Raw genomic sequence first — 22,265 nt, 5'->3', positions numbered from 1 at the left:
GGATATTTTTGTTATGTTACCATTTACAGAGGAAGAAGAAGAGGCTCAGAGAGCTGCTCAGTCATCCAGCTCTCAGGTAAAGAGGCTGAGACTAGATCTCAACTGTCCTGGCACCAGGTTCAGCGACCTCCCCAGGCTACCACGATGACCTTCAGGTTTCATCTGCCTCCTCTTTCCAACTAAAGGTGAGTCTTACAGAGAACAGAGTGAACTCCACCTCCACCTACCACCCTCCCCCCACACCCCTGAAGTCTCCTCTTTCAGTGAATTCACCAGGATGGAATCGATGGCCCACAATTTTTTAAAAGCAGTGGGGTCCACCTCTCCCCGTGCTCCTCACCAGATAGTTCAACACTCCCCCAGAAACACTCCACAGGCACCGCCCTTCAACATTCCCTAAGTGAAACCTAGCCAAGACTGTCCAGGACCCCGAGAAAAGCCCCACATCACACGTGTGGGCAGGGCAGGAGAACAGGCCAGCAGCAGGAAACACCAACCGGACCCCAGTGCCCAGCCCTCCTGCTCTCTATGCCTTCCCTCTCGGCTCTTCCTTCTCACTTTACACTTGGCCTTGTTTCAAAAGGAATATTTGGCTAAACCAGATGAAAATCATAAAGACCAAACACATCAAACGTGCTGAAATTATTCTTTGAGAGATGGTGCATTTTGACTTAAATGCCCAATGACAGGACTTTTGCCCTCCCTTTTGATATCATAAAATTTAGTGGGATGAGCACAGAGAGAATCACGGGCACCCAGAATTGGAAGCAGGAAGAAACACTGCAGATCGTCCAATTCCCTCATTTCCTGGATACTGGGACTCACACCCTTATAAAGACAAAGGACTTCCTGAGATACCTGTGAGCAACAGAACCGGGGCTCGAACCCGTATCTCATCACTGCATCACATCACACTGCAAACTGACATGGGAAGCCCTGCGGCCTGCTACTCGGGCAGCCACGTTGAGATGTGCAGGGTGAGAGACTGACTATAAGGCAGATGGGACCTCAGAGGTCGTCTTATCCACCATTCATTTCATACTTAAATCTTTTGTCTGAAAATTTTAAAAAACTGAAAATCTGAGAAGATGCACATGAAACGACTGCCACTGAAATAACATATTTCAGCAATTTAGGCTCTTGCCTCAGGCGGCAGGACTGTGAGGGTGAAATGCTGGGGCAGAGAGATTTCAGGTTGATAGACGCCCTGTGTGCCAGGCATGGGGTACGCCTTGGTCTATACATTTGATCTGTTATTCGAAACATCCTAAGCTAGGGACAGTTTTTAATGTCACCTCACAGTGGGAAACAGCAGCCTGAGACTCATGAGATGTAAGAACATGCTCACAGTTTCAGAAAGTCAGCCTGGGAAACAGGTTTCCCACTCACGGCCTGATTGGACCCGTGACTATTCCCACCAATATTGGTCCAGGCCCAACATCCTCTGCTCCTTCTAGAAACACTCTCCAATACTCAGTCAGGCTTCCTTTCAAAAGCCTTACCTTTGTCCTGCCCATTGCTGCCTGGTGCCAACCCGTTCACCACGGCTTTAGAAGCACCAACATCACATTCTGAAAGAAAGAAAGAAAAAAAGCACGAGCTAGTGATGAGGTCTCCCCAACAGGTATTGAGTTCCACCTGCTGTGAGGTGCAAGGGACACGCAGGCTTTCTCAGGCCTGGGGATGGATGCTCCCCATCGGAGAATTCTGAGAATTGTGTGGCTCAAACCAGAAGACAAGGCAAAAGCTGTATGTGGTGGGTTATGTACATTCTCCTGCCTTCTTGCTATGGATTTGTTTCTGACATTAAAAAAAAAAAAAAATCTGCTTAATTCCCTCAAAATGGCATCTCTGCCTGACAAAAGCTACCCATTCGAAGGCCAGCTCAAAGGTACCCCTGTGCATCCAGAGAGCGGCCAGACAACTGAAACCTCAAGTTCTTTGACACTTTCCTTCACCCCACCCCACATTCTGCTGCCATCAAAATCATGCTCTCCCTCCCATGAAACATCTCTAGACACACTGCCCCCCTCCTGACCAGGCCACTGTCCCCAGCGGAGGCGCTTGTGTTATTGTCTCAGAGATGACGTGCCTTCCTGACCGCTCTCCCTGCCTCTATTCTGTCCCTTTTCTACCCCAACCCTCCGTCTGCATCCTGAGAACGCCTTCTAAACCCTGATCTAATCACAGCCTTTCCTTGGTTAAAAAGCCCCAAGGTACAGGACAGATGAAAACCAATCAGTACAATGCAATATGATGTTCTAAAATCCCTCTACTTTAAATATGCTGTATTTCATCTGTTTTGAAAATAAAAATATTGGGGTTTAGTTTGGGAATTCAATCATTTATGTATATTATCATTTCCATGAGAAAAAAACATATTCCAAGTTCCCAAAAGTGTACAAATGACTATTTGGAATATAATTTTTTAGTAAGTGGAAAGACCTATATTTTGGCATACAGGGTCATATTTAAATTAACATACTGAACTTCTTGATAATTAAAAGCAAAAAGAAACAAGCCCCAGTGGCCAGCAGCAACCTAGGGGACAAAGCCTGGGCAATTCGCCCTAGACTAGCGGCTCTTCAACCACTGCTCCCAACCCTGCTCCAGCGGCACTGCCCTCCTTCCCCGCCAGCCATGCCCACCACCTCACAACCCCTTGACCTGTCAGGTACTTTCAGAGCTTAGGGCCTGGTTCCTTTGAGGCTCTGGCTGCGAATCCCTCCCCCCCTTTTCTTATCTTGGGGAAATCTCTGCATCCTGGAGGATCACCTCAAATGTCACCGCAGATCAGCTGAGACCTTTCTGAGTTCTGCTTAGCAGCCAACACTGAGACCCGCGCTGCCCACCTGCAGACTAAGCCCCACCCAGTTCCCCATCCCAGAAGTGATGGAGGCAGCAAAGAGAAAGGTGAGTGGGATATGGGCAGACACTGCCACCCGGGGACATGTGATCACGGTGCTTGGAGTGAACCTCTGACAACCAGGAGCCAACCAAGCCACAAATATAATCATGGTTTTTGGGTGTGTTTTTTTCCCAAACATCTATTTGCCTGGATCTGAGAACCCATACTAAGCATTCCATAATGAGCATCTCATTTTGTCCTTAAGACACAGGGCACTGAAGCTGGGTGTTAGAAACTGCTACTCTATAGATAAGAAATGTGAGGCTCGGAGAGGATGCCAGAATTTAAACTCACTAAGCTAGGATTTGAACTCTGGTTTGCTCTATCCACAGCTCATCTTCTTCATCCCCAACTGGGACAAACACTTTATTTTTAAAATAAAAAGTACATATATTCTATATACATAGACCAGATATGTTCTACATAAAATGGTTTATATATAAACCAGATATGTTCTATATCCTATATATTCTATAGGTTATATACCTGGTTGACATATAATTCTATATCCCCAAATGCTGGCACTGAATCGCTGTTCCAAACCCCAGCAGCTCACTTGGATGAGACAAGGCACCTACTAGTCTTGTAACAATCAGCCTCCCTGACACAAACTACCCTAACAGGCCAGCCTGGATGCTCCCGGATGCAGACACGAGCAGGGCCACTGCCTGTCCCCACCAGCAGCCTGGACCTCCCAACATTGGCCCCACAGGTTCTGTCCTGTTCATTGCCCTCCACCCACCTATGGATGAAGGCTCATTCTCCCAGATGCCAAAGTCTCCTCTGCACCTAGATTTCCGGGATGGAATGAGAAAGGTTGGCAATGAGGCCAGAAATCTAAGTAATTCCCCAATTCCTCTTGGCTGTCTCCTTTCTAGGACTATAGGCCCAGGCTAGCATCGGGGCCGCCTCTGAGCTTCCACCAGGCCCAACCCCATGTCTTTCCTTTTCGTTTTTTTTAAACGTTGGCTCTGCAACTTTAAGGGTTTCATTCTTTCTTTTTTTCCTCTTTCAATTAATATAGCTAAATTTGAAGAATTTTCAAAAATGATTCCATCCCCTCAGACTCAAACCTCTCTGCAGCAGACAGTGTCTTGGTGTCTAACAGCCTGTGTTTGCCTCAGCTCCACTACATGCTAGCTGGGTGATCCCAGACAAATTATTAACCCTTTACGGCCTCAGTTTCCCCCTCTACAGAGTGGGAGTGGTAAACCACCTTTGTAGGCTTCCCAGGAGAATGAAATGAGATAATGCAGGTAAAGTACTTCCCCGGGTGACTGGGAGCCCAGTCTCGGGTTGAAATGTAAAGAAGGCATCATTTGCAGGCTGTTCTTTCCGAAGTTTAAAACAAATGTTTTCTACATAGCTGCTTTCTTCCTCATCATCATTTTTAACAGTGGCATGCTATTCCAACAAGTAAATACAAAGAATGAAACTACTCATTCCCCACCTTCATGTGGCTGATGTTTCCTTCGAATTAAAATAGAAATTCCCAAGAGTGGGATTATCAGGTCAACGGGTCCAGATTTTTTGGGACTCTTGCCTCCTTCTAGCACCACACCCGAGAGGGAGCCTGGGGAGAAGTCCCACAGGCATATCCACACCCTCACGCTCCTGCCTGCCTCTCCCTTCCTACTTCCTCTGCCTTTATTCATACCCGGAGTGGCAATGCCAGTTTAGGCCCAATTCTGATATTAGAAGAACGAAAGCCTTTAAGCTGTAGAGCGAAAGCTTAAAAAAAAAAAAGAAAAAAAGCCCTGGCCTGTTTTAAATGACAACAAGAAGTCAAACAAAAGGTATGTAGGCTCCCGCTGCACAGCAAAAGCACTCAAGGAATCAGGGCCAAACCAGGTCCCTCTCCGTGCATGGAGGAAATCGGAGCTGATAACCCACGGGTGAACACTGGCCAAGCCTTGGGCAAGCCCAGTACTTCAAAATTACTGCCTCAGTTAATCCTCACACAATCCCTCACATAATACTTTCAGGGTGTCCATTTTACAGAGGAGAATGTAGAGAAGGGTCTACACAGGGGGTACATGAGGAAGCCAAGTTGTAGCTCTGAGCTGTTCCACCCGGGGCCCTCCCCCTCCTAAGCACATACTATCCAGCAGAGTTTAGGACCTGGCGGAAAGGTAAATAAATGGCAAGGCTTGTTTTTAATCTACAGAGGTCTCTGCTAACACTCTGGAGATGATGCAAGCAGGATTAAGAGAGCCTTGAATGAGAGCCCCTTGGTCATCCCCTCACCTCCACAGCCTTTCCAGCCTGCACAGGCCCAGGACAGGCCTCAGGGCGTGCCTAATCTCCAGATAGAAACTCCTCTGCCTCAAATTCTGGGCTGGAAAGCTGACAGCTCTTGGCCGCACAATGAGCAGGGACCTATTCCTTTCTCTGCCTTTCTAGCCTGTACTTTCCACCCCAGCTCTAAACTAAAAAATACTCAAAATTGGGCATTTGTTTAGGTCTTGATTTTTACTACCAAAGGCACCGCAAAAGGGTGTGCAAACTGCTCTGCCAGCCCGGGTGCAGGAAGTGTTAGATTAGCCCGCACCCTGGGGCAATTACAGTCAATCTGTTTACTTCTGCTGCTGTCACTGTGATTAAGAAATGTGCTTAGGTATATACATGTGTCCAAATTTATCAAATTGTATTCTTAAAACATCTGCAGTTTATTGCATGCCAATTATATCTCAATAAAGTTGTTAAAAATAGAAGAAAAGGAAGCTATTATAAAGATTAGGACATGGTCCATGTAAAGCGTATCTAGCACTGTTCTTATCACATAGTAGATAATAAATCATTAATAATAAGGTGACTGAGGGGTGGCCGGATGGCTCAGTTGGTTAGAGCGTGAGCTCTGAACAGGAGGGTTGCCAGTTCGATTCCCACATGGGCCAGTGAGCTACACCCTCCACAACTAGATTGAAGACAACAAGCTGCCACTGAGTTTCCAGAGGGGTGGCCGGATGGCTTAGTTGGTTAGAGAGCGAGCTCTCAACAACAAGGTTGCCGGTTCAGTTCCTGCATGGGCTGGTGGGCTGTGCCCCCTGCAACTAAAGATTGAAAACGGCAACTGGACTTGGAGCTGGGCTGCACCCTGGAAAAACACACCATTCCCCAATATTCCCCAATTTAAAAAAGAAAAAGGAACGAAGGTGACAATAGTGATGATGATGATTTATGACAAAGCTTTGGCGCTTACCCAGGTCTCAAAAATTAAAAAATGAAATGCAGTTGGGGCCTTTTGAGTAAGTGGGAAATCTGGGTAAACTGCCCAGTTTTGTAGATTTGTCCAGAAGGAAAAGGGCTTAAAATGACTTACCAGAGCTCATGATGGTGGCAGGACAAGTCTTCTGCAGCTGGGGCTCTGAACTGCTCTGCAGAAAAACAAACACCATACAATGGAATTGATGAATGGCAGGTTCAAGATAAATCCCTATGGCAGGCATTAAAAATGCAAATGACATATATTATCCTTGATAAAACAGAGCCAAACCAGGAGTTGCTTGGCCAGCCTTCTGGTTGTTGGTCAGCCATGTACTAACATGACCTTGGGTACATCACTCTACCTCCTTGGCCTTTGGTCACCCATACTTGGTTTCAATACTATCCAAGATCTCTTCCAGTTCTAACATTCTACCAAAAACCTCAAGTTACATGAGTGTACACAGGTCAAGGAGAGGGTGAAAGAAAGAAACAAATTTTAAGAGAACGGTAAAATCACAATACAAACGGATTATCGAAAGTTAATAATAGTAACAACAGCAGCAGCAACAACAACAAATATAGCTTATTATGCACAGGGAAATGTTCTAGATACTTTAAATGTATTAATTCATTTGATCCCCACAACAACCACCCAAGGTAAGTACTAACATTGCATCAGTTTACTTGGATGAAAAAACGGAGGCACAGAGAGGTGACTAGCTTGCGTGCCTATGTGGCAGAGTTGGTGACAGAACCCCAGCAGCCCGAGGTGAAGGCCCAGGCTCTTCGGCACTGCTCTTCTCAGCACTCATATTCAAATAGATATTCGTTTAGTACAGTCTCATCCCAAGTCTCCAGTAAACTCTGACCTGCTTTGTCACTACAGTTTCACCTTTTCTAGAATTTTATATAAATGGCATCATAGTATATGTCATTTGTACCTGGCTTCTCTCACTTAGCATAACACAATTTAGCCTCTGGCCATAAATGTATGTATGAGTCTACTTCTGGACTTCATTCTGATCCATTGATCTGTCTATCCAATAACTCATTATCTTGATTACTATAGTTTTATAGTAAGTCTTTTTTTTTTTTAAAGATTTTATTGGGGAAGGGGAACAGGACTTTATTGGGGAACAGTGTGTTCTTCCAGGCCTTTTTTCCAAGTCAAGTTGTTGTCCTTTCAGTCTTAGTTGTGGAGGGTGCAGCTCAGCTCCAGGTCCAGTTGCTGTTGTTAGTTGCAGGGGGCACAGCCCACCATCCCTGGCGGGAGTCGAACCGGCAACCTTGTGGTTAAGAGGATACGCTCCAACCAACTGAGCCATCTGGGAGCTCAGCGGCAGCTCAGCTCAAGGTGCCGTGTTCAATTTTTAGTTGCAGGGGGCGCAGCCCACCATCCCTTGCAGGAGTTGAGGAATCAAACTGGCAACCTTGTGGTTGACAGCCTGCACTCCAACCAACTGAGCCATCTGGGAGGCAGCTCAGCTCAAGGTACGTGTTCAATTTTAGTTGCAGGGGGCGGAACCCACAATCCGAGGAGTTGAACTGGCAACCTTGTGGTTGAGAGCCCACTGGCCCATGTGGGAATCAAACCGGCAGCCTTCGGAGTTAGGAGCACGGAGTTCCAACCACCTGAGCCACCAGGCCAGCCCCTCCTTTGCATTTTCATATAAAGTTTAGAATCATCTTGTTAACCAAAAGCAAAAAACAAAAAAGCCCATTGAGATTTTTATTGTGATTACATTGAGTCTATATATTAATCTGGGGGAAATTACCGTTTTAACAATACTGAAGCTTCTAAATCATGAGAATTGACAATCTCTTCCTTTATGCAGGCCTTCTTCAGTTTCCCTCAGCAGTGTTTCATAGTTTTTCAAAGTATAGGTCTTACACATATTTTGAATAGCAAGGTCTAGTTGAATACATCTGAAGGACAATCAAAAAAGCAAGCCTTCAGGCTATGTGGAAACTTGCTATTTAAAGTGTGGTCCGCAGACCAGCAGCAGTGGCATCAGCCGGGAGCTTACTAAAAATGCAGAAACTCAGACTTGACTCTACACCAAATGACCCAGAATCTGCATTTTAACAAGATCCTCAGCTGGTCCCTATGCACTTTAAAGTGTGAGAAACAATGATGTAAAGCAAATCAACTCCCTGGTTTATGAATTCTGTAATAAGAAGGTCAAGGTATGGTCTGAGGGTCTGCACAAGGAGACATGTTTCAGTTTCCTTTTTAACACAAGCACTTGTTTCCTTTCTAGGCAGCTGCCTTGTTCACCATCCTTGGAATTGACTGATTAGAATGCTCAGGGCAACAAGGAAATCATTCTAAGTCCTACGCAGCCCAAATCAGCAGTACCTTTGCCTCTGTCACTGTCAAATACACCTGAGACTATCAGTGACCTCAACAGCCCCTCAGATCATTCTCTAAGTGGTGGAAGCATTTGTCCTCTCAGTCAAGGAATGAAGCCTGCTGTGTTCTGTACGCCCCAGTGGTTCCCAATCCTGGTTTTATGATACCTCAGTTTGCTTCTCAGGACCAAAACGGCTGTTGCGATATCATCCATTTTTATTTTTAAAATAATTTTAGTAATCAATTTTATTATGTCACAGTTTTATTTACTCCACTTTTAAAGTATGAGGGAAGAAATGTTATTGATTCAAGCATGGAGCTATCGTAACAGGAAGTACTTTTATTGCTTTACAGTCCTGTCTACCGTTATCTACCCGCGTAAACAGCACTTACATAGTTGTAAACATAATGTCTTGACAGCTTTGTGTTCTAATTTTTAAATTAAATCTTTCATTAACATTTTCCTGGATTTTCACAGTCATGATATCCATCACTTTACTAACTATATAATATTCCATAGTAATAACACTCCTTAATTCATTTACCAATTCCCTCTGTAAAGTTAGTTTAATTCATCTTAATTTTAAAAATAAGTACATAGCACAATATCATTCTTAGGCAGAGGAAGAGATGAATGGAAATGTCTTATAAACCAAACACAAAGGATGCCTCGATTCACATGATGAGTAATCACTATCATATGTGGGTAGCCCTTTGCACATTTTGCATTTTTCAATATAGATGTTAGTAATTTCTAAGTGTCAGCCCCATTCTTAATTTACAAACTGATCTAAAGTACACATGGTCAGGAATAATATCCAAAATAGTATCACTTTGCCATGAATGTCCAACAAGCACAGTAGATGCCAGCTGTAGCACCCCCTCCCTGTGCTAGGCGTTAACCATTCAGTGATTGGATTGTAAAAAGGTGGGTGGAGAATGGGCCCAGGGTGGTAGGACAGTATTTCGATATGTTAAGAACTAGTATGACAGTAGGAGGTGACAATGACAATGCATAGGTGAGTACCAGCTCTGCACACAATGACTTTTTGGGTAGTAGGTTCTGCTGCATGTGGAAACAAAGATGCAGTGGGTAGTTTAAAATAAAAACTGCAGAAAGAATGGCAGTGGCAGCTGTGCCAAGGATGGAGGCCAGTGTCCAGTCCTCACCAGTGGTGGCAACAGCAGCGACATCCGATCCAGACTATTTCAGGGCCTGATTTTGGCTCTGATTCCAGCCAACTCAGCCTCCTTGAATTCCTGCCCCTGTTCTGAGTGCCATTCTCCAGCCTCCCAGAAACTCTGAACTACCCAAGATCTTGCCAATAATCCCTTTTCAGTTTGAGTTAACCAGCGGTGGTTTCTGGTCCTTTGCAACCCAAGAACTTTGACAAGCACAGAGGAGGGGGAGGAGGGCATCCCAAAGGTTTCACTGGGAGAGAAGAATCTTCATTCCTCTTTCCTGCAGAAAGGCCAGCCAGATTTGAATCCCACGTGGCTCAGCAAATGATTTTGTCTCTACAACCTAAAACGCTCAGTCAGGGCAGCAAGGATGCCTCCAGGCAGCTGCGCAAACTGAGCCCTGCCCAGAAGAATGCTGAGAGCTTTGAAAGTCAGAATCCAGTCCCTGCAGTTTATTTGGAAATAGTACAAGCTATTGTAATCATATGTAAAACATGAGAGTTTATTTTACATAAAAACCTCTGACACTTAATATTTATTTAAAAACTACGCTATAAAGAGCTTGATTTGGTTGAGAACATGATGGCACCTCTTTGGAATTTCTCCCATGTGTCCCCTTCAAAGCAGGCAGGCACCTTTGGGTACAAGCCAAAAAGATGAACAGTGCCATCTAGTGGCAAAACTGGACAAGCTATCCCACAGTGGGTTGCAGGAACAAACAGTGTCACAGCTTGGGTGGGCCGATGAGGGTCAAGTGGCCATTCCACCCCTTGGGCTTTCGGTCCTACCGTACTTGGTCAAAGCACCGCAGCATCAACACAGACATTCCACCAGCAGAACAAGATGTGAAGTAGCCAGATTGGTTAAGAATGCAGCAGGATAATTAACGGTTCTGCATGGCCCCTCCCTAATTCCACGACCCTATAATTCTGAGATGACACAGAGTGAATAATGACTAAAAAGCAAAAGTTACACTCCTGTTCCAGCTGAAATAGGATCCAATAACTAAATATGGGTTGTTTGTTGGGGAAGGAAAGAAGAAGGTCCTTATATGGATGGTTCAGGGATATATGACTAGGGAGGAACTGAGTTTGTAAAAGTGAATTCAAGGTCCAGCAAAGATTCTTGAAAGAGAATGAACCTTGGTTGACCTCTCAACATAGCACACTTTAGCTTCTGCTATGTACAATGATGTGTTGCCTCCATAGTTCCCTCCTAACCCCAACATACACATACACGAGATTGTTAAATTACTGGAGAGGAAACACTGTGTCAGCCTCAGGATGAAGCACAGGATTGAGCGGTGGGTGCTCAGTCATGAACTTTGCCCTTGTCTCTGTTTAGCCTTCAGAACTCAACTTTGGAGTCTTATCTTCAAGATAACCAGACCCTCCGTAACTCCACTATAGCCGCTTTAAAGGAAGCTAGCTCCCCATTCTAACCAAAGCCTGGTTATACTCTAGCTTTGAAATCCAATCTGGGACTTGAAAAGAACAGAGACAACTCACAAAGCCTTATTGCTTTCAACTTGGCTGATCTACCAGCAAAGCTACATTTCTCCAATTTTTGACAGCTCATCCTCTTCTCAATCTCTATTAATGTCATTTCTCTTCAAATGCACTCTCTACATTATTGGAGACGGTGCAGTAGGCTCTTCAGAAAGCCAGCAAGGATAAACACTGAGTCACTAACACATCCTTTCAAGGGGAGGAAGTTAGGATAAACTCGACCCTGACATAAACTTCAGTCTGGAATTCCGTGACATGGCTGGGGGCTCCGAACAAGAAGCATAAGATTTCTGTGAAAAGACTGATGCTTCTAGAGAGGGAGCAATAGGAAAATACATCAGAAAGGCCATCCCCCCCTCCCACGTCCTCCCATTTCCTCCTGGAGCCCCTCCAACACGGTTTCCGTTCTAACCAATTATGTGAAATGGCCTTCAGAAAGGTTTCCAGTGCACACATGGCCAAACCCAATGATTTTTGCACTGATCAGGGCCTCACTGACCTTTCCACTGAATTTAAGACAGTTAACTCCTTCTTCCTCCCACAAGCACTTTCTGGTCCTGATTATTAAGTATCACTGTGGACTGGTTTACCCTGGGCCAAGAAGATCCTCCTTCTAGAAACGGGTTTCTGTGGTTCTAGGAGTTTAAGAGCTAGAGGACCCTGACTGGGCCTCATTCCTTTCCAACTACACACTCACTCCCTTGAGGATTTCATCTGAATATTAGAACCAGAAGGACCCATGCAGGTTACCTAGCCCATTTTCATATTTTTCCACTTGTATTAGAAGGATCTTCCATGAGCCCCCTCAGGCCATAGTGCGGGAACCCTCCCACCCCCGCCCCAGCTCTAAGTTCAACCAGGGTAGCTGTGCTTTTACTGATTTCAACCATTTATAATTCCTGAGCTTTCTTACATAAATGGGCTGTGGGTACAAAAAAAAAAAAGAGTTTGTAAACCAGAAATCTGACTTATCTCTTATTATGTGGGTATAAAAACAGATTCAGAAAGTTTCCCTTTATCTTGCTTTATATTCCTGCTATTAAACCTACTTCCCCTCCTATCCCTCTTCGACTTCCTCAGGGTACCTTCAGCCTTTGGCCTCTTGGCAATGGATACTGAATTCCAGATGAGAATCAGCCCTCCACAGCTGACGGACTGGACAGTATCATTTCCCTCCTTAGAACCTGTCGATTTTGCCCCATTATTCACCGAACAATGCAAAGTCCTGATAAACAGCTACCAGGACCAGCAGAGCCCATTACTCACCTCTCCTCACCTTGCCTTCCGGATCTTTGCTTTTTCAATCAGGCCTCACATACGAAGACCACTAGACAGGAAGCACCTTCCAGCAGGGCAGGGTCTTGCTCATCTCTGTATCCTAACATCTAGCAAGAGGCCTCGTACAGAGTAAGCACCCAATTAATACTGGTGGAGAGTATCTGACCCTTGCACATGTCTGATTGCACTGCTTTCTCCTCTTTCTCTTGCCACCCTCTCCACCCAACACCTGATAAGTTGTCTACTCTTGTCAACTCTTCCATCTTCATGACTCATGCATCCCAGCAACCTCTGCTTTTCCACCCGGACACTCACCATTCTATTCCATCACCTCATTCCTAGACCATTACAATGGCCTAATAAGTCTCAGAATTGCCTTATATAGACTGTGTACTGCCACATTCTGACTTCAGCAGTGAAAGAGTTTCTGGGTCAAATTTTAATGGGGGTAAAAAAATCTATGGGGCCCCTATGAGCTCAGAGGTGTTGGATGTGAAGTACAGGGCAAAAGGGGGGGAAAAGCAGTGACGCTCCGAGGACAGATCGGATGATACCATTCAAACAGCATTTCTTTAGTACCTACTATGCACCAGGACAATGCTTGGCCCAGAGGACACCAGCATGAATCAGACAGGGCTGCTGTCATCGAGGCTATCACAGAGTTGTAAGGGGACAGACATAGCCCATTTCAACATAATACGATGGGTAACCCTTCTGCTAGAAACCTGACCTAAGTGTCATGGAGTGCAGAAAGAAAAGGAATAAATTTTGCATGGGAGAGAGACTCAAGGAATGAACAAACATTAAAAATTTTAAACGTTCAATGATATACCTTCTAAAATCACCTCAAATATCACACTTCGGGAAACACTGGTCTAAAAATTCAGGTCCAAATTCTTTAACATACCAGAAGGCCCTGTGAGATGAAGGGCCTCTAACAGGGGCCCTTCCAATTACTTTTCCAGTCTCATCTCCCCCAAATACTCAATAAGCCCTAAGCTCCATGGGTATCATATTTGTCATTTCTACTGAATCCTCACAAGATTTCCCATTTCCAAGTCGTTAATCTCATTATTACTTCCTACTAATGTCCTTTCACTCACCTCCCCTAACCTTTAGGCCAATCCCAGTAGCCAGATCCACTTGCTCCACAAAAGCTAAAGGTTTTGGTTTTGGTTTAATTTTGTCTTTAATGCCTATTAAAAGTCATGATGATAAGAAACTCATTTTAATAAGACATATTTAATCACAGAATTCAGAAATCGTATGCCCAAGCTCCCATTAAAATCATCATAGTCTCACTCCAGGCCCATGCCAGAGAAGAGTCATTTCCAGAACTAGAAAGTTAACTACCAATAAATCTGCAATCATTTTTTACCTTTTATACTTAAATGGAGTCTTTAAATCAACATACAAAGTTGATTCTGCCAAGAAAATTGGCAACAACCAAAATACAGCCCCAAAATAGTTTCAAGTCTTATAAATGCAATATTATTTGCACTTCAGACAATATAATTTAGGTGACAACTTGTAATCATGTATTATTTATATATTAAAATGCATGGTTTGTAGCAAGCATAATAGAGGGTTAATATCCTTATTTTACATTATACTTATACTTACTGCCAAGAAAAAGGTTAAAACGCATGAAGAAATAATTCCCAGAAGAAAAACATGCAACTAAACAAATCTATGAGAAAATGTTCCTTTGACCTAATTAGTTAAAAAAAAACACGATTCAAATAATAACTAACCATTTTTTTCCACTTCCTAAATTAGCCCACAAATTTAAAAACACTAATACTCAATATGGACAAATGCAAAGATGTTGACATTTTCCTATACAGGCAGTGATAGATACTGTAAATCATTATCACTTTCAGTGTAATGTATCAAGAGCTATGTACTTCACACCCTTTGTGCTTCGGGGGAATCTAGCCTGAAGAAAGAACCCCAAATGACAATAAAGCTATACAGACAGAGATGTTATTTATAACACCTTTATTAATAATAGTGAAAACCTAGAAACATTCTGGTATTCAGTGACTGAGGACCAATTACATGGCCACCCACTTCTGGGTAGACTGTTGAACAGTTATGAAAATAATAGTTATGTAGACCACACAACATGAGAAAAGACTTCCCATAAGATTAGGTAAATAAAGCAGGGTGTAGGTTATGTGTGACATTTGTGATTCTAACTATGTAAAGAACAAAACAAATGCATATATTTGAAAGGAAATGTGCCCAAATTCTAGTAATAATGCAGTCGTGTGGAATTACAGCTAACTTTATTCCATTTCTAGTTTCCAAACTATTTATATTGTAGTTATAATACATTTCTTTTGTAATGAAACATAATTTTTTTTTTAGCTCATCCCTGGCATTTGATATGTAATTGTGTAATCTTTAGAAATTTCAGGAGAAAATTCTAGGAGACAAGCTTAAAACAATGCCACTAACAATCTCGTCCATTAGAACATGGCAGGCCTGCATGATGTAATCTGCTACAGAACTAATGGCAAATACCCCAAATGTGGAATTCCAACATTAATCACCAGTGATTGTTTTTGTTTAATGAAGCCAAACTACTCCCCTGCAATGTCTTATGAGGCCGGGGCGGGGGGGGTCAATAAAACGACTAGAATGTTCAGCCAGATTTCCTAAAGAAGCAATTGCATCAAAACGTTTCATCTTAAAATAGTCAGTAGGGGCTGCCAGGTGACAACACACACACAGTACACCACTGCTCCCTAGGTCTGCTCACTGCCAATTCCCTGCTCCTAACCCAACTTCATGGCATTCCAGAGCCCTGAGCTCCTTCTCAAACTCTTTATATGTGAAACTCTGGGCACACAAAGTTTCTTAAACATGCATTGTTAACCAAGACAAGTCTTAAATACAAAAACTGGCCCATTTGTATTTCCCAAATATGGCTGTATCTACGGAGCCCAAACAAAGCTGTCTAATTGCAGCATCCAGTACATTTGGAACCCTCCACTTAGACCATCGAGATAATTCAAACAAGGGCAGATTCCCAAATCCATTAGATAAAAGCGGAACATCTTAGCTCTGTTTAAATTGTAAACCCATAACCTCAAACGAATAAAGATGAGCCCAGGATACAGATGATGCCTTTTTTCTGAAGTGGGCAAGACCCCTTGCCTACCTGCAGAGATGCATGAACGAAAGCATTTTGAAATCTCAGGAGAGCCCAGGTTGGGCCATATGCCATGATACAAGTAAAGGAGACTTAAGATGTTACTGTGTGTGGCTGAAAAAAAATCTTAAAACGCTGAAAAGGGGTCTGTTAGAGCTTGAGAATGGGAAAGAAAGGTGGGTTTGATATAGCAGGAGAGGTGTCTACGCTTACAGACAATCCATAGTTCAACTTCTCTCTTATACCACAACATTCCTAAGGCTGTGTATTTACCACATCATATATCATACAGACATCTGCAGTGCAGGCCCATACCATGCTCAGGAATGAGGGAACACAAGTTCCATTCAGTAAAAAGACTTGGGGTCTTTTGCAAATACATAACTTAAATGCCTCAGTTCACAATGCTGGCTTATTCAGGAATTGTTTGTTTTCCTTAGGAAGTTTTGAAGTTTTATTGAAAGTATACTAACCTAGCAAAAGGCCAATGTGAAACACTGAAAACATTATCTTTGCTAAGAAAACCTCTCTTCGTGGTGGCATTTATTTAATAACTGAGGTGGAACACACACAGGCCCAGAATCAATAACCCCTGAACTCAGGCATTGGAGCCAAGGACTACATTGATCATTAGTGCCTCACTGTAATAAATGTGAGACCCCGACTTCCATCAATCATGCAGTGAATTATATGATGTTAGTGAGTTTTCTCTGTTCTCTTCATTTTATCTTATACTGATTTTAGGCAATTTTTAAATATAGAAATTTATTTAAATAGAAAAGCTACATCCAAGCATTTGAGAATACGGTGCAAATTTCCAAAACGGGTTTTCTTCAAAATAAGTTAAAACCACTAAAATATTCATATAGTGCCAAGCTCATAGTAAACACTCAATAAAATGTATTTTTTTTAAAAAATCTATGTTGTCTCTTGGACCAGACTACCTGGAAATAGGTTGGCATCTATTATATATGTATATAATAAATAAAAATTATACACACACACACACACACACACACACACACACTTCTGACTTCATTTGCTCTATGTGTATCCAACTGTATCAATAATCACTTTGAACATCAATGCTCTACGTGAACCACTTAAAAGACAGACTGTCAGAGTGGATCACAAAACAAGACCCAACTGTATATTATCTATAACAAACTCACTTTAACCATAAAGACACACATGATTTAAAGTAAATGGATGGAGAAAAATAGACCATGCTAACAGTTGCTATATGTGCTTAGTGGCTTTGTGAAAACAAATAAACAAACAAACAACAACAACAAAACGGGGTCAGAAGAATTGGATCTGAATCCAAACCCTGCCAAAGCCCTGAGCTCCTTCTCAAATTCTTTATATGTCCAAAGTTTATATGGGCACACATAGTTTCGTTTCTGTCAGGGATGTGCAAATTGGGAATCCCTTATTTCTCAGCCTCCATTTACTCACCTACAAAAGGGAATGAATAACACTTAAATTAATAAGGTGTTTCCAAGATTAAATTTAAAAATATATATGAAACACTGTAAATTGTGTTATAAAAGGAAAAGTATTCTAGCCGAGAAGGTGCCAGTCTAGTCCTGTTATCCTTTATTCATTGCGTTACCAGAATGATGAATATAATCACTGTATATCTTATCATGAGGTTGATATTACCAATACTCACCAGGACAAAATGTCAGGTTTAACCAACTGAAGTAGCATCTAAGCTCCAAGACATCCATCCGTCTCTGGCTCTACCTTTCTATGCAAAGCCAGGCAATGAAGGGCACTCCCAATAAAGGCATCATGTTTTGAGGGACTTCGGAGTTGCTCGCTCTTGAAGGTCAGGTCTCAAGGAACCAAACATTCCTACAAATACCCACCTATTGTGCATGCATTCTGGGCAGGCCCTGGGCTCATGCTTCAGAACAGAGTGGAATCATCTCTTCGTTTCCTAAATGCCGATTATGAACCAGCCACTTCACACATGTTATTTCTTTTCTTTTCTTTCTTTCTTTTTTAATTGGGAAAGGGGAACAGGACTTTATTGGGTAACAGTGTGTACTTCCAGGACTTTTTCCTTTTTCCCAAGTCAAGTTGTTGTCCTTTCAATCTTAGTTGTGGAGGGTGCCGTTCAGGTTCAAGTTGTTGTCCTTTCAGTCTTAGTTGTAGAGGGCGCAGCTCAGCTCCAGGTCCGTTGCTAGTTGCAGGGGGCGCAGCCCACCATCACTTGCAAAAGTCGAACCTTCAACCTTGTGGTTGAGAGCCATGTGCTCCAACCAACTGAGCCATCCGGGAGCTCAGTGGCAGCTCAGCTCAAGGTGCCATTTTCAATCTTAGGTGCAGGGGGCACTGCCCACCATCCCTTGTGGGACTCGAGGAATTGAACTGGCAACCTTGTGGTTGAGAGCCCGTGTTCCAACCAACTGAGCCATCCGGGAGGCAGCTCAGCTCAAGGTACCATGTTCAATCTTAGTTGCAGGGGGCAGAGCCCACCATCCCTTGTGGGACTCGAGGAATTGAACTGGCAACCTTGTGGTTGAGAGCCCACTGGCCCATGTGGGACTCGAACTGGCAGCCTTCGGAGTTAGGAGCACGGAGCTCCAACCGCCTGAGCCACTGGGCCGCCCCACACAGGTCATTTCTAATCTGCAGAACTGTCTAACGTTTCTATATACATTTTGCACATGGAGATGCTAAGCCTTAGTTAAAGGTAAAGACACATTGAAAGGTCTTGCAGAAGAAGTAAACAGGAAAGCTGGAGTGCGTGGCTCCCCAGCCCGCACTGTTTTCCACTCTATGTCATAGCCTCACACAAAAAGTTACCAAACAGTCCCTGCTGGAAGCAGGATGCTCCTGTATATGAAGGTTGTTCAGAGAGTACACAGGCCTAACAAAGAGAGATGGGTAATTTTAGGGGGCATTTTTATTCAGCTGTGGTAATGAAATAATCCAATTTATCTACGAGGGTAAGAGGGTACATTCTACTCAGAGACCTTACATTCTACTTCGGGAGAGAAGACTAATAGCCTAACAACCTTGATGAGTCACTAAAGTCACTGCAGACTACCCTCCACTGTAGGAATGTGCCAGTCAGGAGAATTCCTGCAAGGCTCACCTGGGGAAGACCCAGGAGCATGCTAACAAAAGCACCCTTTTCTGAATGCTTAAATCCCTGTAACTTCTCTATAGAGAGTGTTCACTGGGGGAGGTTAAACTGAATAAGGTTATACATGGCATCTTCTAGCAGCCTTTAGGAAACAACGATATCCACCACACCCCCTTACTTATATACATCTTTAAAATTGAGCAGAGAAACTCTAGAATAAGTGTAAATTGGATTTCAGTTGCTGCTCTGCCTCTTACTAGATGAAGGATCTGCGGTTAATCAGTTAACTTTGCTAAGCCTCAGTTTCCTCATCTACAAAATGGGAATAACAACAGGCACAATGTCAGTGTTGTGGTGGCATTAAATGAGGTCAAAGCACATTGTTGGGACAGAGCCAGGAGTGCAGTTTCCAGGCTCTCGCCCTCACGTGGGAAGGTGCTCACTCGGGTAGTAAATGGCTATCAACTGTGATTGGATGACCATGAGCTGTGGCTAGTTGGCCATCAGCTGTAACCAGTGAGCCACTGGCCACTAATATAACTGCTGTGGCTACGCTAGCAGCAAATGGGGGCTAGCAAGAAGATGGTGGCTGAGCTAGCAAGAGCGGATTGCAGTTAGCATGGCAGATTGCAGCTAGGAAGTGAGGTTCGTTGGCAGAACAGAAGTGGATGGCAGGTTGCAGTTCGTGTGGCTCCTGCTTCCTGTGTCTCCAACCCAGCCGCCAGCGAGAATATAGTGGTATGACTCCCCTATTTATGGCTCCGTGGGTGTTCCTTTTTGGCTTCACCATGTCCTGTGTTCTTATGCGGGGAGCGGGAGCTGAGACCCCGCATGACACCCTGCACGACACACATCAAGCGCCTATCACAGTGTTAGAAAGTCCTCAATGAACTGTAGCTGTTTTCAGCATGATGGGCAGCAGCAACAGCATCTGAGGGTGAGGCTAAAAACCCCTCTATCCTCAGCTGGTTCCTCTGAGTAGCTGCAGATGTTCTTTTTCAATGACAGGGAGGCTAGTCTTTTCAATTAAAAGAACAGCCTCAGCTCTCCTTTCCAAGAACTTACTATACCTACTTCCTCTCCCTCCTAAAGTTATGTGGCCTATCTTTCCTCAACAGCACAATCCCTTCTATAACTCAGCTTCCCCATAAGAAGCGAAGAAACTAATCCACTTTCTCTCAACAGTTAACACTAGTGGATTTACATCTGAAACATGTCTTCCCTGTCTTTGGCTATTAACAAGCTGTTGTCCTCACAAAGTGCCCAATCTGGAGTTTTCAAGGTGGTTTGCACACAGGTAGTGCTTAGTACACAGGACACAATAGGCCCAAGTCTGGCTCAGTTGGTGGAAAGGATTTGCACTGAAGAGTATACGCAAGTAATACTGGGCAGATAATGGCCTCGAATGCCAGGTAAAGGCACTGTGCTTGCTTATGTCAGGCCACAGAACCCAAGGTAAGCTCTTTAGAAGTTTCCTGATTCAAGATGAACCTGAATGAGGCATGCAGGATGAACTACAGAGGAGGGGGCACTGGGGGTAGGTGGGGGGGGGGACCACATGAGCTGAGGCCACGCCACAGAGATAGCATTGGTAACTAGTGATTTTTATCAGATACCACCCTGTTGACACACGCAAAAAAAATTTCCCTCAACCATATACCCTTCTCCACCCAGGAAAAAAAGCTCCCAGCAAAACTTGCCCATTTGGTTGTGAAAAGCTCCCCAGAGGCCTTGATTATAGCAACCACAGGGGACAATTTCTACATTTGTCTTCTCTTGCTTATTCGTAGCAAAAACTGCTGCTCAGAGAGAATCTGATTTTCCGAGCTCACTGCTTAAAACTCATTCTGCCACTTTTGCCCACAGCAAATCTTTTTTTCTGCCCAACTGCCTTGGTGGCTGACAGCATAAAATTATCAGAAAATAAAAGGTGTCAGCAATCCCTCAGAACTCAGCGAAGCCGACTAGTGTAGAGACACTACAATAGCAACCACTAAAATAGAATAAAAGATGACAGAGTCGGGAATGCTTAAGAGATCATTTTCAAACTAGTGTTAAAGTGAACAGTTCTCAACACAAAATGACCTTGTCTTCATAATTCACAATTTATATAAATACAGCAAAAGACACTGGAAGAAAAGAACTGTGTGTTCAATTAAAGTTACTGTAGGCTTGTGGGGGGAGGATGGGATGATGACACTATGCAAAACAGGAATTAAAACAGCATTAACTTCCCTGCTGGAGCCAAGCATTTACCCAGGTAGCACAGTGCTTGGTGTACAGTAATAACTAAACAAATAATTGTGTACTGATGTAATTGGTTTATTTCCCATTTGTCTGGTTCTAATTCCAAAAATGAGGGGAGTCAGAGGCAGGTGGCAATCCTGGTTAATAAAAAGCTCTAATTAGTCACTATCTTACTATAACAACAATTTACTGGGATTATGCTTGAAGGAGGTGGGGCACTGCTAGGAATGAAGGCTTTTTGCCTTGGGCAGAGAAAACACAAATCTTGTGGTGGTGCGATCCAGCACTCCACAATGGGACAGAACTTTACAGGTAACAGAACAGCAGTGCCCTTGGCTATCTGCAAGACAGGTTGGGGGCGGGGGGTACAGGAGAGGAAGGGGAGAATGGACCAGGGAGGAAGGGAGACAGGCAGGCAGGCAGGCAACATGCTCTGTCTTTAAGGTTTCATGGAACCAAAGGACTCAGAGCATCATAGAATTTCAGGGCTGCAAAGGACCAAAATTTCCAAATGTTACAAGCCTTGAAGTCCTGACACTGAGATGAAAAAATGTGATATCTAGGCATATATCCTGCCTGAAACAAAGAACCCCCCACCCTGCCAGGTTCTTCCAACAGGACAAGGGGGGAAGCCAAGTCAGCAACAGATGCTACAGCTACTAAGATTGCAGTCCTTCGGTGCTTTCTAGAAGCTAAGCTCCCTGAAGACAGGTGTTTGTGACCGTATGAGTCTGTAAGTCACAAGAGCAATAAAATGTTATTCTAAGTTGCTTTTAAAATTTTCATTGTGACATTCTCTTTCTTTTTTTAAAAAAAAGCAGCAGTAGAAAATTAAAATCTAAGGTTTCATAACACAAATGTCTCTAAACCAAAGTCTAAAACCTTATATACAAGGTTGGAGAATGGCTTTCTCCTCTTTAAAAAATAAATCATTAATTTAAGGCAAGTTCACAATCAAATACTCTGGTGCTTCTGAACTCATTAATTCATTCAATAAAAGTTCACCAAATGTGAGGCATTGAATAGTGAGTGGATTTTCTCACTGTTTAAATTTATGTATGTATGTCTTACATATCTGAAAAATCAACCTATCAAAAATTCTAACAGAGCATTTTAAGGAGACTGCAGAGATGGGGGTAAAGAATAAGGGTCCCATACAACAATCTCCCCTACCCTTTAAGTATGCAACAAAAATCTATCATAAAAATGTAACTTGAACTCTTGGGTAGGTTCCCAATCTTCTTAAAAGGAGCTTTGGTATTTGTGGAGTTTGGTGAATACACTACATTTCTGGAGGAAATTCAGCATGAGAAGCACGTAAC

General features: G+C 43.4%; 1 protein-coding gene across 50 annotated transcripts in view; it reads right to left on the bottom strand.

Moving 5' to 3' along the window:
- Window positions 1-22,265, bottom strand: part of SORBS1 (sorbin and SH3 domain containing 1) — a 221,392-nt gene that overhangs the window by 112,128 nt on the left and 86,999 nt on the right. For 42 of the 50 annotated variants that reach the window (XM_074339313.2, XM_074339314.2, XM_074339315.2 and 39 more), the window contains 2 exons: window positions 6,231-6,285; window positions 1,503-1,571 (listed from right to left, as the gene is read on the bottom strand). In XM_074339313.2, coding sequence (XP_074195414.2) covers window positions 1,503-1,571; window positions 6,231-6,285 — 124 coding nt within the window. Of the gene's footprint in view, window positions 1-1,502; window positions 1,572-6,230; window positions 6,286-22,265 lie in introns of those variants that run through there. The other 8 variants (XM_074339334.2, XM_074339332.2, XM_074339349.2 and 5 more) reach the window with 2 other exon arrangements.

The sequence above is a fragment of the Rhinolophus sinicus genome, chromosome 15 (assembly GCF_057876585.1).
Source record: "Rhinolophus sinicus isolate RSI-liver-muscle chromosome 15, RSI-T2T, whole genome shotgun sequence".
Lineage (NCBI taxonomy): Eukaryota > Metazoa > Chordata > Mammalia > Chiroptera > Rhinolophidae > Rhinolophus > Rhinolophus sinicus.
Note: the sequence above shows the minus strand (reverse complement) of the source record. Positions and strands in the feature narration are given on the sequence as shown.